Below are 13,610 nucleotides of genomic sequence, written 5' to 3'. Positions count from 1 at the left end.
CTAATGATCAGCACGAGACTAAAAGAACAAAAACATTAAATATTCTCAAATACAACTGTCGGCAGTGGCAGAACACGCGTGCCAAAAAGAATACTAAATTGATTTTGATAATGTTGATATTCTGTACAAAACTAGTTACAACTGGTCAAGACTAATTAGATAATCTATCGTAACAGACTTAGTGCTGCTTGGAAGCAAATAAAAAATATATAATTTGTTTAAATGCATGCCTATTCATGTCACCATACTTCAATAGGGATTAGCGTTGAACAATAACAGGTACGTCTATTTTAGTGCACATAATCGACAGGAGATTCAAGAACAATTCACTTGCACAATGCGCATGAATAATGCACACTGATTACCATACAAATAGCCCAACCGGCAATGGACACCTATTGTCATGTATATGCATTCATGAATCCACTCCAACTTCGCTCAAGAAGGGCACACAAATGATGTCATCACATCTACCCAGAGGTGGGACAAAGTCATTGTTATGCAAGTCCAAGTCGAGTCGCAAGTCATCAAATTCATGACTCGAGTCTGACTCGAGTCCAAGTCACATGACTCGAGTCCACATCTCATAGGTGGGACAAAGTCATTGTTATGCAAGTCCAAGTCGAGTCGCAAGTCATCAAATTCATGACTCGAGTCTGACTCGAGTCCAAGTCACATGACTCGAGTCCACACCTCTGCATCTACCCCTCTATCCAAGGAACGAAACAGGAGGATTTCTCCACAAGTCTGGCTGTCGCCTGATGAAGCTAGTTGTAATTACTGGCGAAAAGTCGTACTCAGATTGTAAATGTTATGGCTTAGCTCTCCAACACACCGGTGTGCTGTACTAGTAACTAATTGATTGGCATGTTCTGTTTACGTGACAACCCTTACTAATTGGCTGTGTCATGTGGTGGCAAGTTTAATTATACATTTATATATTTACGCGATCTAACCCAAAACACCTGTATTATGGATGATATTGGTCTCGAAAGCCTACGTGTTAAACCAATATATTATATGTATGTACGTTTCACTTATTTTGCACTGTACGTAGCCAATCTTGCTAAGCCACTCATTGTGCATTGCTGGGCGTTATATCTGGTAAATTACGGGTAATAACATGGAAGAAGAACTAAATTGTATGACGCCACATACAAAATAGAAATGTTTTAGTCACATCGGCCTCTTTGGCTTTCCAGGCCAATACCATCTAGAAAGCATATTGTTTAAGCAAGCACATTCATTTTCTTGGTTCTTTCGGTAGTCACGTAGAAGGGAAATAATAAAAGAATACAAATAAAACAATAAAATACAATTCTCACGACGTTTCGGCCACAACGCAAGCAGCCGTCCTCAGGTGAAGAACAGGGCTGTCGGAAAGACAGCGTCAGACGCTGCATTGTGGCCGAAACGTCGTGAGAATTGTATTTTATTATGTTTTATTTTTATTATTTTATTATTTCCCTTCTACGTGACTTTACCGAAAGAACCAAGAAGATGAATCCCTGCAGTCACGAAAGCTTTAAATCGAAATTTAAGCACATTCATTGTTCCGTGTCTTCGTTCCCCACCAGGTGATGATGATGGGCAGTACTCCGGTGGCACGTGCGCTGCTGGCCGCTGGGGCTGACCCCAACGTTCGCGATGCGGTGCTGGGGCTCACCCCGGCGCACGACGCGGCTCGCGAGGGCTTTGTGGCCGTGCTGGCCGAGCTGCGTGCAGCCGGCGCGAGCCTCTGGCAGCGCGACGACCTGGGCCGCACGCCCGCAGACCTGGCAGCAGCCAATGGCCATCTCGACGTCGTCGATTTCATTAACTCCGTCGTCGATTTCGGCGCTGGGGACAACGGGGTGAGGGGGTAGCGCTTTCATACGCTCTCCCTTTTCCGATATTAGGAAGCAACTGGGAGCTTTGCACTTTTAAATAGTCTAGATTGAGAAACAAATTTCTTTAGAACTGCTTTTTGTGTTTAGTGTGTTGTCTTTCCTCCGCATCTCAGATTAGCACAGTTGGCTATGTAAGGTGCGAAAGAAATTCAACATACATAGGTAGCGGGTAAAGCAGCTCCGTAGTGTAACTTTGTTTAACATTATGAGCACGTAAAACTAAAAATCAAATAGGGAGCATGAAATAGTAAACATTCACACCCAGGCATCGCACAATATTCACATGCAGTCCCGTCTTTGTTTTTAGGTGACCGAATGTAGATTTTGTTTTGCAGGCCACACACGCACAGTATTGTGTCTGCTGCCATCTAGTGGCTATTTCTAGAACATCAAATATTACATTTAACAACGGGCGATGCGCCCCGACCATTGTGAAACGCTTCCCCAAAAAAAATCTAAACTGACCAAGTTTACAGAATTAACATTTAAAAGTGCTTGGCTACAGGGTGACGTGCAGTTCAAAATACACGGCTGCAAAAGGCCTAAACAGACTTTTAAAACATGGTAAACGCCAAACAAAATGATTATATGAATTGTCATATCATGCACCAATATTATTCAGAGGTTTTGGATTAGATCGCGCAAGTATAAATGTGTCGAAACCCTCCACCACCCGATACGGCCAATCAGTAAGGGATTTGTCACAAAACACCAAATAGTTACTACTTCAGCCCACCGGTGTGGTGAAGAGTGAATCCACAACATTTACAATACGACGTTTCGCTGGTAATTACATCCAGCATCATCGGGCGATTTGCTAGAATAGTGAAGCCATCCACCTGCTTCCGGTCTTATAACGAGCAGGACGCCGTCATTACTGAACCCAATCAGATGTAGAGCTCAGAGGCGGAAGGGGGGTATTGTAATTATATAATAGATTAGTAATCAGTTAATTAGTATGTTTCCTCTATAAGGAATTGTAATATGTATTACTTAACTGAACCCAATCAAGTGGAGAGATCAATGGGGGGGGGGAGTATTGTAATTATATAATAGATTAGTAATCAGTTAATTAGTATGGTTCCTCTATAAGGAATTGTAATTATAAGATGTATTACTTAATAATACGCTTCCAGGCCACACTAAGCCTGTAGCTGTCGGAGCGGTGAAAATTATTTGTATTTCTCTGAATTTCAATGGATTCTCTAATCAGTCTTGGCCAGTAATAATTAGTTTCATATACCACTTCAACGTTATCAAAATCAATTGAGTGTCTTTGTTGGCAAGCATGTTCTGCAACTGCCGACAGTTGTGTTTGAGAGCATTTTATATTTATTTGGTGTTCTTTTTAGTCTTACGCTAATGTTATGTCCCGTCTGTCCAATATAGCATTTACCGCATGAGCAATTAATCCGTAACACACCTTCTGTTGATAACTTACGTACTTAATCTTTACACTTAATGCATTTCTAAATCATATCAATGCACAAAACCCGGCCATCCAATTCACCGTGGAAATGGAGGTGAACAACACACTCCCCTTCCTAGATATTTTTCTTGGAAGCGGCCTAAAATGGTAAAATAACACAGCGTTTACCGAAAGGGAACACACACTGATGCCTATCTGAATGCAGATTCGCATCATTACCCAGCACAAAAATCCTCTCTCATCAAGACGCTCATACATCGGGAAAAAAGTGTCAGATGGTGAAAGCCTAAGGAGAGATATTAATCATGTTAAAGAAGCACTACCACTGAATGGCTACAATAATGCTCAAATTAACAGAGCATTGAATGGCAAACCAAGACCTAACAACAATACTGCTGAAAGTGATCAGATTATCAAAACAATTAAAATACCATATATCTCAGGAGTAACTGACAAATTAGCATTAAAGTAAGATTTGGTATGGTACACAACATTTTTAAACTAATATCTTGTACTAAAGATGAATTACCTAAGTTATCAACAGAAGGTGTGTTTCGGATTAATTGCTTATGCAGTAAATGCTATATTGGACAGACGGGACGTAACAGCATAAGACTAAAAGAACACTAAAAAAATATGAAATACTCTCAAACATAACTGTTGGCAGTTGCAGAACATGCTTGCCAACAAGGACACTATATTGATTTTGGTGACGTTGAAGTGTTATGTAAAACTAATTATGACTGGCCAAGACTAATTGGAGAATCCCTTGAAATTGACAGCTACAGGCTTAGTGCGGCCTGGAAACATATTATTAAGTAATACATATTATAATTACAATTCCTTATAGGGGAAACACTAATTAACTGATACTAATCTATTATATAATTACAATACCCCTCCTCCGCCTTTGATCTCTGCATCTGATTGGGTTCAGCGATGACGTCGTCCTGCTCTATTTAAGACCGGAAGCAGTTGTATGGCTTCACTATTCGAGCAAATCACCCGATGATGCTGGATGTAATTAATAGCCAGCGAAACGGCGTACTCAGATTGTAAATGTTGTGGATTCACTCTTAAACACACCGTGTCAGGTGGTGGAGGGGTTTGACGCATTTATACTTGCGCGATCTAACCCAAAAACCTCGATTATGACTATAGGAATTTACAATGAGGGCTGAGGTGCCAGGTCCAATACCTGGATGATCATTAGCTGCGCAAACTGGTTGCGTGCAACTGAATGCCTTACGTGTGAACGTCTTTGCAGTTTACAGTGATTGTCAATAAAGGGGGTTCTCAAGTCTAGTGAGCTGGAGGTCTCATCCCTGTCAGCGATAACTGGACAAAATAAAAATCGCAATCAAGAATTTAAAATCTTGGATTGATGTTACGAATACTGTCATTTCATATCAGGATTTGTCTGGGGAAGTCCTGTGAAAGAAAATCCCTTTTCGCAGACATTCTCTAACACGTGCGCTAAACTGCTTTGTGAATTTTTTTTTCCGGATTCTTCATCTCTTTACATGCCAATAGCACAATTCAGGGAAGGAAAAAAACAAACCTCAGGAAAGGGGGGGAAATGAAAATAATAGATATCTCATTTGCGCTGAGGAGTTCGATCATGGATGCACCCAGGCTGTTCAACAATACAGTCTATTCTCTAACGTGGTAGATGCATTCCTGTAGAACACCACGTTTTGGAAAAATCGTCTTATTATAAATAGTATAGGGTAAAGCACAGTCTGCGATAACACGAGATGCGTACGCAGGCTGAACAAAGCATCTCGAAGCATGCAGCAGCATCCTAATGCCTTGTGTGATGCTATGTTGATCAGCCGTACAACCACTTATTCGTCCTCGCACGACATAGATCTGTGCACGTAATCCAATTCGCATCCGCGTTATAAAAATGTGTTCCCTAATACTGTACATTCATCACGTTATATCCAAATCGCATTTTTAAAACGTGTTTAAGGAGAACACATTGTAATCATTTATTTATTCAGGAGAGCCGCACTGATTCCTGGGACAAGCTCTGCGATGCTATATATATAGATGTTTTCAGCCAATTCATGATGTTATACAAGTGGGAGGAACCGGAGCACCCGGAGAAAACCCACACGTGCGAGGGGGTAATACTCCATCCCATTTCACGTGGAAGCAGATGTCGATTCGTCAATTTGTTGTACTGCCTTCTCCTGGCGAGCCAGGGTATGGCACCACCGTGACGCCCACGGGGAAGCGAGTTTCATAACGTGTGTGTGATTCCACTCACCGTCGGCTCCACAGCGCTGGAGTACTCGGATGTTTACCGACGCACCTGTCTGAATGCACAGTGTTAAATTATCAATAAAGTATGAAGTCAATTCATTGTGTTTTACCGTTTAGTTTTTTTTATTAAGTTCTCAATTACAGTATTTGAATGAGTTGTTTATGCTTTCCAACTGTTGAAAGTGTGGTGATGTATTAGCTCTGTCAATCTTGTAACGTGGAGGGATATGATAACTCCTGTAAAAATAATCCAATGTTAACGAAAACGTAGATTAAGGTTTCCTTATTATTCGGGACGTACCCGATTGGAAACTCACCAAAGTGATCGAAGGGCTTGCCCAAAACTTGACGGTACTCAAAACAGCAAAACTTGCTATTAGAAAATATAAGTTTAGTTGTGGCACAGGTAAACCCCATTTGGCAATAAATGCTCAGTTTCGATGAGGACCTAGATAGAGCAAATAAAAAAGTGAACGAAAGAAAAACAATTGTGTACGTGGTACAATGATTACTCGGTGATCGTTTTTTTTCTTGTATCGTATCTGTTTTTTGAAAACTTCCCGTAGTATTTGTTTCGGAGTATGAATCGCCATGTTGAAAATTGCTGTTTCCACACACACATTCTCTGACGCGTGGTCGCATTTTCGATGCGTGTTCGGCATGATGTCCGACGTTTCGCTTCGCTCCTCCCCACAATGTCGGTGGGGAGCGAAGCAAACCGTCGGACATCATGCCTGGACCGCACATGGTACACCCCGAAAATACACATGGGAGAGCTATACGGCGGCAGCCACCACACGAGTTGTAAACTTTTTCTCGATATGTTGGCTTTCCACATTATTTATTTGCTGGTAAAGTATTTGTGCTTGCATGCAATAGCTTGGCGTGGTGACTTTGCCTGGTTCATTTGCTAAGTTGTTGCGTGCTGACTCACTTTATCCTTGTTGCAAGAAGTGAAGTGTTCAAACATGTCATGTGGTGGCTGTGTGCTTTACTTTCAAATCACGTAGGTTGAGAAAGTGCGCATTGAAATAAAGTATAAAAAATAAGAATAGGTTTCACCCTTTTTGGCAATAAAACAGGTGTTAAGATGTTCAAACACCAAATAGAAGCATTTTTCAAGGAATCAAGTTTGCATTAACCACACCAAAGACAGCCTTCTTTAGGGCCTAGTCTCACCAGTGTCAGACCAGAGAACACCAAAAGGCGAACAGTGCCTATTCTTATTTTTTCATACTTTGATATTGGCAAAAAAAGGTCCAATTTTGAAATCAAGTGTGACGCTTTACGGCTATTTCCCCACAAAAAAATCGCTGTTTGGGTGGCAGGGTGGCGAAGGTGGTTCACACGTGTGCCTCAGCAGCAAATCCTGCTAGATTCGAACCAGGGGCGGCCCTAGACTAGCTGCCAGCAACTGGCGCCCAAGACGAACCATGTAATTGAGGCACCCACCCCCAAACACCAAGGGCAGATCTAGGCTGAGGTTTTTCATAAACTGGGAAACATTTTGCCGCTTTTTTCACTTTTATGTTATTTAAGCGTATTCTTTTACACAGATGCATCATTATTCGGTTTGTCCGTCCGTCTGTCCAACCAATACATTAAGAATTTTTGAAAAATTAATTATAATTCATATTCCCTCTGTACACGCACGGGAATTGAAATTATATCTTCGTTGATGTACTTTTTTAACTCGAATTTGCATACCTGTCGACCCCTTATCAGTGCTTACCTTATTACAGACCAACTCAGACCTTATTGGTCACCCCGTGCCCTTATAAATCTCAACGTTCATCCTACAAAGTCCCAGCACAAGGGAGAAACACAAATAACTAGACAAAAAAGTGCCCTATTTAAACGGCTGTATGCCGTATGGACCTGAACAATCAATTTCCCTGTACAAGAATATGGGTGACCGTATGGGTTGACAGGGCAAGTGATTACTTGACGCCTTGGGCGACCGCCTAGTTCACCTATATGGACGCTATCCCCTGGTTCGAACCCCGATACGGACGCATTTCTTGCTATTCTACTCTTGCGTCTGATGGCAGTAACACGTCCAGGAGCTAAATGCCAATGTGGAGGTCTGTTGGTCACGACGAGAGGGCCTCAGGAGAGACGGACAGTCCGTGTATCACGTGCTCGTGACTCACCCATAATGTGCTACGAACCTGGCGACCCGAGTTGGATTCCCGATCACGGCCAACACAATTGACGAATATTTGAACTAATTTTGGGCCTCCCTTAGGTCGACTCAGCCTCAATTGAGTACCTCGTGTGATGTGTCAACATCGCCAATAGGGAGACGAAGACGGCTGGGTGTGGTGCTAACCACCCACCTCATGCGCTGTGCTACTCGCAAACTACACCTGTTCCAACAGTCTGTTAAAGGCTATACAGGGGAGTGTTGTCTTTGTACAGTATAACGTATAGGAGTTACAATTTCAGCGACGAAAATTGGTTCGGACGAATTCTATTTTTAAATGTTCATAATACAATTAAGTCACAGAGACAGATTAACAAAACGCTAAAACTTGATTTTCTGCTCAAGTGAGCAGTTAAACCGGTGATTTTATCCTGTTTACAGGTCTGAGTGAGTGGTGAATCTTCCTCATTTCTCTGTCGGGGGCGGATCCATCCACGGGTCAAAACTGTTGACTCCCTACAAAGTGGTCCTCAGTTAACCCAAGAGGGTTCTCTGGGTTGAGCCAACCGCCCAACTATGATTTAATTCTCAGCATTCCGATTGGGATACGCTCGCCCTATCGCTGGCTGAGTCACTTGGCTGGATTGTGAGATCGCGTTTAATGTCTGAGTCAGCGAGACAAAAAATATATCCGCACCCAGCAGTACAAATACAAAGATCCTCCGTATAGCCTTAACAGACTGCTGGGGCAAGTGCTGTAGCAGCACATCACATACTACCAGTCACGTACCTCTAATCTACCAGAAACCCCAAACATATCCAGTTAGAAATTAACTGTTTTGAGGCTGCCACATTTGCGGAACGATCTCCTTGGTATATCTGCAGGCAGCACTGTGTGTGTGGTGGACCTTGCTACTGTGGTGCTAGATTGTTGTGTCATTTCTCCATCTGCATCACCACTGCTGCAGGCAATGAATGCCTATAAAGGATCTCATCGGTGAAAAATTGCTGATCACGTTTACTGCTGTCACTTTGTCATCTTTAGCCATCCCTCATGATCTTGCAATGCAACAACCCACGCAGCACCAACCTGCTCTGCACACAAGTGAAGTCAAGTTATAATTAAGGTCTTTGGGTTAGATTTAGTAAATATAAATGTGTCGTTAAGCCACCACCACCCGACACATTTATATTTACGCGATTTAACCCAAATAATAATATTGGTCGCGAAAGCCTACATGTTAAACCGAGTCAGCTCTGGCACAAATCAGCCACTCAAAGCGCCATCACATTAAACTCCAACTCAAGGTAAACATTCGAATCTTAACAATAACAAACATATAAATTTAAAAAAACATCTCTTGTTGCATAAAATATTCAAATATAAAAGCAAGTTTGGGTTGTGAATTATTTTTTATATACCAGTGCAAAGAGATGCGTTGTTGAGTTGTGACCTGTGAGTGTAGTGATAGAATCGAGCGTGTGGACTGCTGGGGGGGGAGGTTGTTCTGGACACGTGGCACTGCAAATGAGACATCTGTCCCCTGGTCTCATCGTTCCATCTTTCCCACGGTGGACGTCTCAGGCGTGTTCCCTCTATTGCTTCGAACTACTTTATTGTGTTTAGTTTGTTGTGCCTTCCCCCGCACCTCCGATTAGCGCGGTTGTCTACGTACGGTGCGAAAGGAATGCAACATTGCCCGCCACTCCCTTGTTATTCTCTTGTTATCCATAATAAAGGTTTTTGGGTTTAGATCGCTTAAATATAAATGTGTCGTTGACCTACGACCATTCGACACAACCAATTTGTTTGGTTTGCCACGTAAACATTCTCTTGTTATTCCCTTGTATCGACGTGCACCGAACCAATCATTGGTCACGCTTAAGGCATGCATCAAATTCTTGGAAATGAAAGTAAAAGAAAAATAAAATTGCTGTTTGTGCGGTGTGAGGGTGGCTTGGTGGTAACACTTGCACCTCAAAACATTTTGTACTTCACAGCGGTACTCAGAATTCTCGGACACAATCTTTCGTTAACAGCTCCACAGCACAAACCCATGCAACTGTAGTGAAGTTTTTGGTTTTTGCTGTGTAGCCAATTGAGATCAGATTTAGGTACCGAGCAAACTACAATTTTCAGCTTCAGGATATGCTTTACATTTTATTAAGCTAATCTCATGTATGTACTGTATGTATGTTTAACTTCTTTCGCACCGTACGTGGCCAACCATGCTAATCGGAGGTGCTAAATTTGAGTTTGCCCTCCTTTTCAAGCTCAGCAACCTGTCTTGATATTTTTAAATTACGGAATATCTTCCAAAGGCAATCAGTTCATGCCGGGCTTAGTTTCTCACTGATTTTCCCAAGTCGCCGGAAGACTGGATGGAGTAGTCACACGAATTGTATAAAACAAAGTCAGTGATTTCCTGTTCAATGAGCTTGCATTGAGGTGGTACTTATCTCCTGTTTACAGTTCTGAGCCAGTGGTGTAAAATCCACATTTTTTGACGGGGGCGAGTATTTTTATTGAAAAACAACCGTATCACAACTTTCTCACAAAATGGTACTCATTTTCTATGGACACCAGTGTAGTGGTGGGTCAACTCAGCCCCCATCCAAGATGTGAACTTGAAAACCGTCCGATTTTGAGGCGCTGGCGCTACTGCTGAGCCTCTTGGCCAGATTACAAGGCTAGTACGAGAAGCAGACTCGATGTTGATGTGCCAGGTCACCAACTTAAACAGACCAGGTTGAAATGAAGCCCTGGGTTAATACCCCTCATTGTCATCCGTTTACCATTATTTTTTTTACTAAACCATTTTTATTTTACCAAGGAAGGCCCTCTGAGCTACATAACTTTTTTTCAGTAGCGACATGGCCACAAATAATAGCTCAACGAAGTGGCTTATTGCGTGGAAATATATAGCAGTCAAATACAGTACTCTAAACACATGTTTAGAAGGAAAAACCCTGAGGACCCGGAGACAAATCTCGCGACCACGGGGAGAACACGCAAACTCCAAATATACAGACGTCAGGGTCGGGATCGAACCCACGACTTCCTGTATACCAGGCGAGGTAGATAACATCTCGCCACCGTGGCGCCCAGCACCTGCACATGTGTCAATACACACATTCCTTCCTGTTACGGTACATATCATTGTAGCTTATACAATTATTTATGCAGACAATCACATCGTTCCTGAGAGTTGGAAGAACAAATTAGTTAAACAGTATCCTTCCACATAAAAAAATAACTAAAAGTGTTTCTTACAGAAACCATCGAGACAACTGCCTTCTGTGAGTGCATAATTTCTGCGGCATTGATTCAATATTATGTACGGTGCGAAAGAAGTTCTACATACAATAGAGCCGTGTCTCATCAGCAGCCAGGCTTGCTCGTATCAATCCTGGTGAACGAGGTGTAATAGGCAAGGACCCTCTCTTTAATATGAGTCCCTAATTTTATACTGAAGGGTTATGGAATATCGCCATTACTTTTATTTTTGTACTTGGAGGAACAGACCGCAGGATATATATTGTGGAATATGTATTTTGTTGATGGTATTTACAGCACCACCTAACGTCATACACCACAATGTTATATATAGTGTTGTTGCGAAGTTTTGAGTATTTATTCATTATTAGAGTAAAGCAGTTTATTTTTGGTGCTATCGTGTATGTACAGTATTCCCTCGTTATTGACAAACTTGCTATCTGCGATTTGGGATATCTGCGAATCGCATCTGGAACCCTACACGACTGCATCGAGATAGAGAGCAAGTGATGAGAGAGAAAGTGATGAGATAAAGTGATGAGAGATAAAGTGATGAGATAAAGTTATGATGCGCAGCATCATCATAATATAAGGGAAGTTAATTTAATACCTTAATATTAATGTATTTAAGTTTATTATAACTTTTTTGTGTCATGATAATATTCATGTAATTCATCGATTACACTGTAAATTCTATACACCCAGCAATCAAATTCACCATGGAGGTAGAAAAGGATGGCATGCTACCTTTTTAAGATGTCTTAATCAATAAGTAATATTGAAAAAAAAACACGCTTTAATGAAATGTACCGTACGAGTAATGGCAGAACTCCACGACTCCCGAAGCTTGCCATAACGCAAGGGACCGTGGTGATTTACAGCCAACGTCAGTTGAGCGTGGACAATTAGACCCAAGCCGAAACATAAAATATAAAAAATAATGTTTAATTTTTTTTAAATTCTATTATAGAATAGTAGTGTCATCAGTATGACATAAGTATACCAAGTTTGCAGTCGATACCACATTGGGAAGTGGGTTAAAATAGAGTTACAAGATTTGAGAAAACAACAACAGACAGAGTGAGTTAATAGAAAGCGTGTAAATAAATACAAAAGTGACCAGATGGCTCAATGAGCCACTCTGTCTACAGGAAAGTAACCCATACTGACGCCTACCTAAAACCTGATTCCCACCACCATCTATCCCAAAAGATTTCCCTCATCAAAACGCTAGACCATAGAGCTCAATGTACATCCGACCATGAACATCTGACCAGTGAACTCAAACACGTACACCAGGCTCTCAAGGCGAATGGATATTCTGACTACACAATCCGCAAAACCATCACCCCAACTGTGAGGAAGGAGCCATCTGAAGATCCAATCAAAACCATCACCTTGCCTTACATAGCACAAGATCCAGGTCAGATTTAACAAAGTGCATAAAATTCGTAATCTGATCCCACAAGATTCCTGACATGCAATATCCCGGCGTCTAGAAACTAAGCTGTATCTGCGGCAGCAGTTACATTGGGGAAATTAAACGACATGTCTCCGACCGTATTCGTGAACATAAGGCAGATCTGAAACACGGCAAGACCAATACTTCTGCCGTGGCTGATCATTACTTTAATGCGGCTGGCTCACATGAAATGTATTTCTCTAAGACGATGGTACTTTGCAAGCCGACTGGCTATCAACAAAGATTCGTTCACGAAGACATCCATATATACAGACACAGACACAATTTCAACCGAGACGACGGTTATAAACTCAGCAATCATTGGAAAGATGTCATCAACCACTTTGGGCCATGACTTGATTTGTGTTTTCTTGTCAACCTCTACCGTCAGCAGTGTGGATGTGTGTAACGAGGTGCAATGCCCCCCCCCCATCTATACCCGCCCCCTCTCTCCCCCTATCTCTGCCCCCCCCCTCTCTCCCCCTGTCTCTACCCCCTTTCTCCCCCGATTGTCTACTCCTACATTGGCACTGGCTGACTGGCTGCCCCGCCCATGCTGTTCACGCACACAGCATCTCCTCCTCCCAACTCTCGTCCCCCGCCCACTCACTTTGGAAACAATCATAAGCAGTTGCATTTGGAGGCTTGCCCCCTCTTTTCTCTCCGCTTGATGAAGACCGCTTGTGTTGCGATTGAAACGTCGTGGGTTTTTTTCTTTTATTATTTTTTAAAAAAAATTTAATTACATTTTTTAATCTACGTCACTTTACCGAAAGAACCAATGATACACTATGTAACACGATTTTTGTTCCTGGGTAGTGTTATTTTCTAATTGCTTATGCCTCAAAAGTATAGAAAATGTCTATTATTCCCCACAAACTTTGCTTTTGTGACCAGGACTTTATGCGAAGGAATGACACAAATGCACACACCACGTTTTCTCGTTGAAAATAGGTAAATTTCAAAATATCACTGTCCTGGTCACAAAAGCAAAGTTAGTGGGGGAATAATAGCAATTTATATACTTTTGAGGCATAAGCAATTGGAAAATAACACTTACTACCCAGGAACAAAAAAATGTACAGTATTATTTTTGTTACACAGTGTTATTTATGTATTTATTTAAGGTAATTCAT

The 13,610-nt window shown here is 41.8% G+C and overlaps 1 protein-coding gene across 2 annotated transcripts in view; it reads left to right on the top strand.

Moving 5' to 3' along the window:
* LOC144726655 (cyclin-dependent kinase inhibitor 2A-like) overlaps positions 1-5,688 on the top strand; it is a 42,150-nt gene extending 36,462 nt beyond the window's left edge. For both annotated transcript variants that reach the window (XM_078605410.1, XM_078605408.1), the window contains exon 3: positions 1,578-5,688. In XM_078605410.1, coding sequence (XP_078461536.1) covers positions 1,578-1,865 — 288 coding nt within the window. In that variant the 3' untranslated portion in view covers positions 1,866-5,688. The remainder of the gene's footprint in view (positions 1-1,577) is intronic.
* Positions 5,689-13,610: the final 7,922 nt, after the last annotated feature.

This window comes from Lampetra planeri, chromosome 24 (genome assembly GCF_965212315.1).
Source record: "Lampetra planeri chromosome 24, kcLamPlan1.2.h2, whole genome shotgun sequence".
NCBI classification, from domain to species: domain Eukaryota; kingdom Metazoa; phylum Chordata; class Hyperoartia; order Petromyzontiformes; family Petromyzontidae; genus Lampetra; species Lampetra planeri.
Note: the sequence above shows the minus strand (reverse complement) of the source record. Positions and strands in the feature narration are given on the sequence as shown.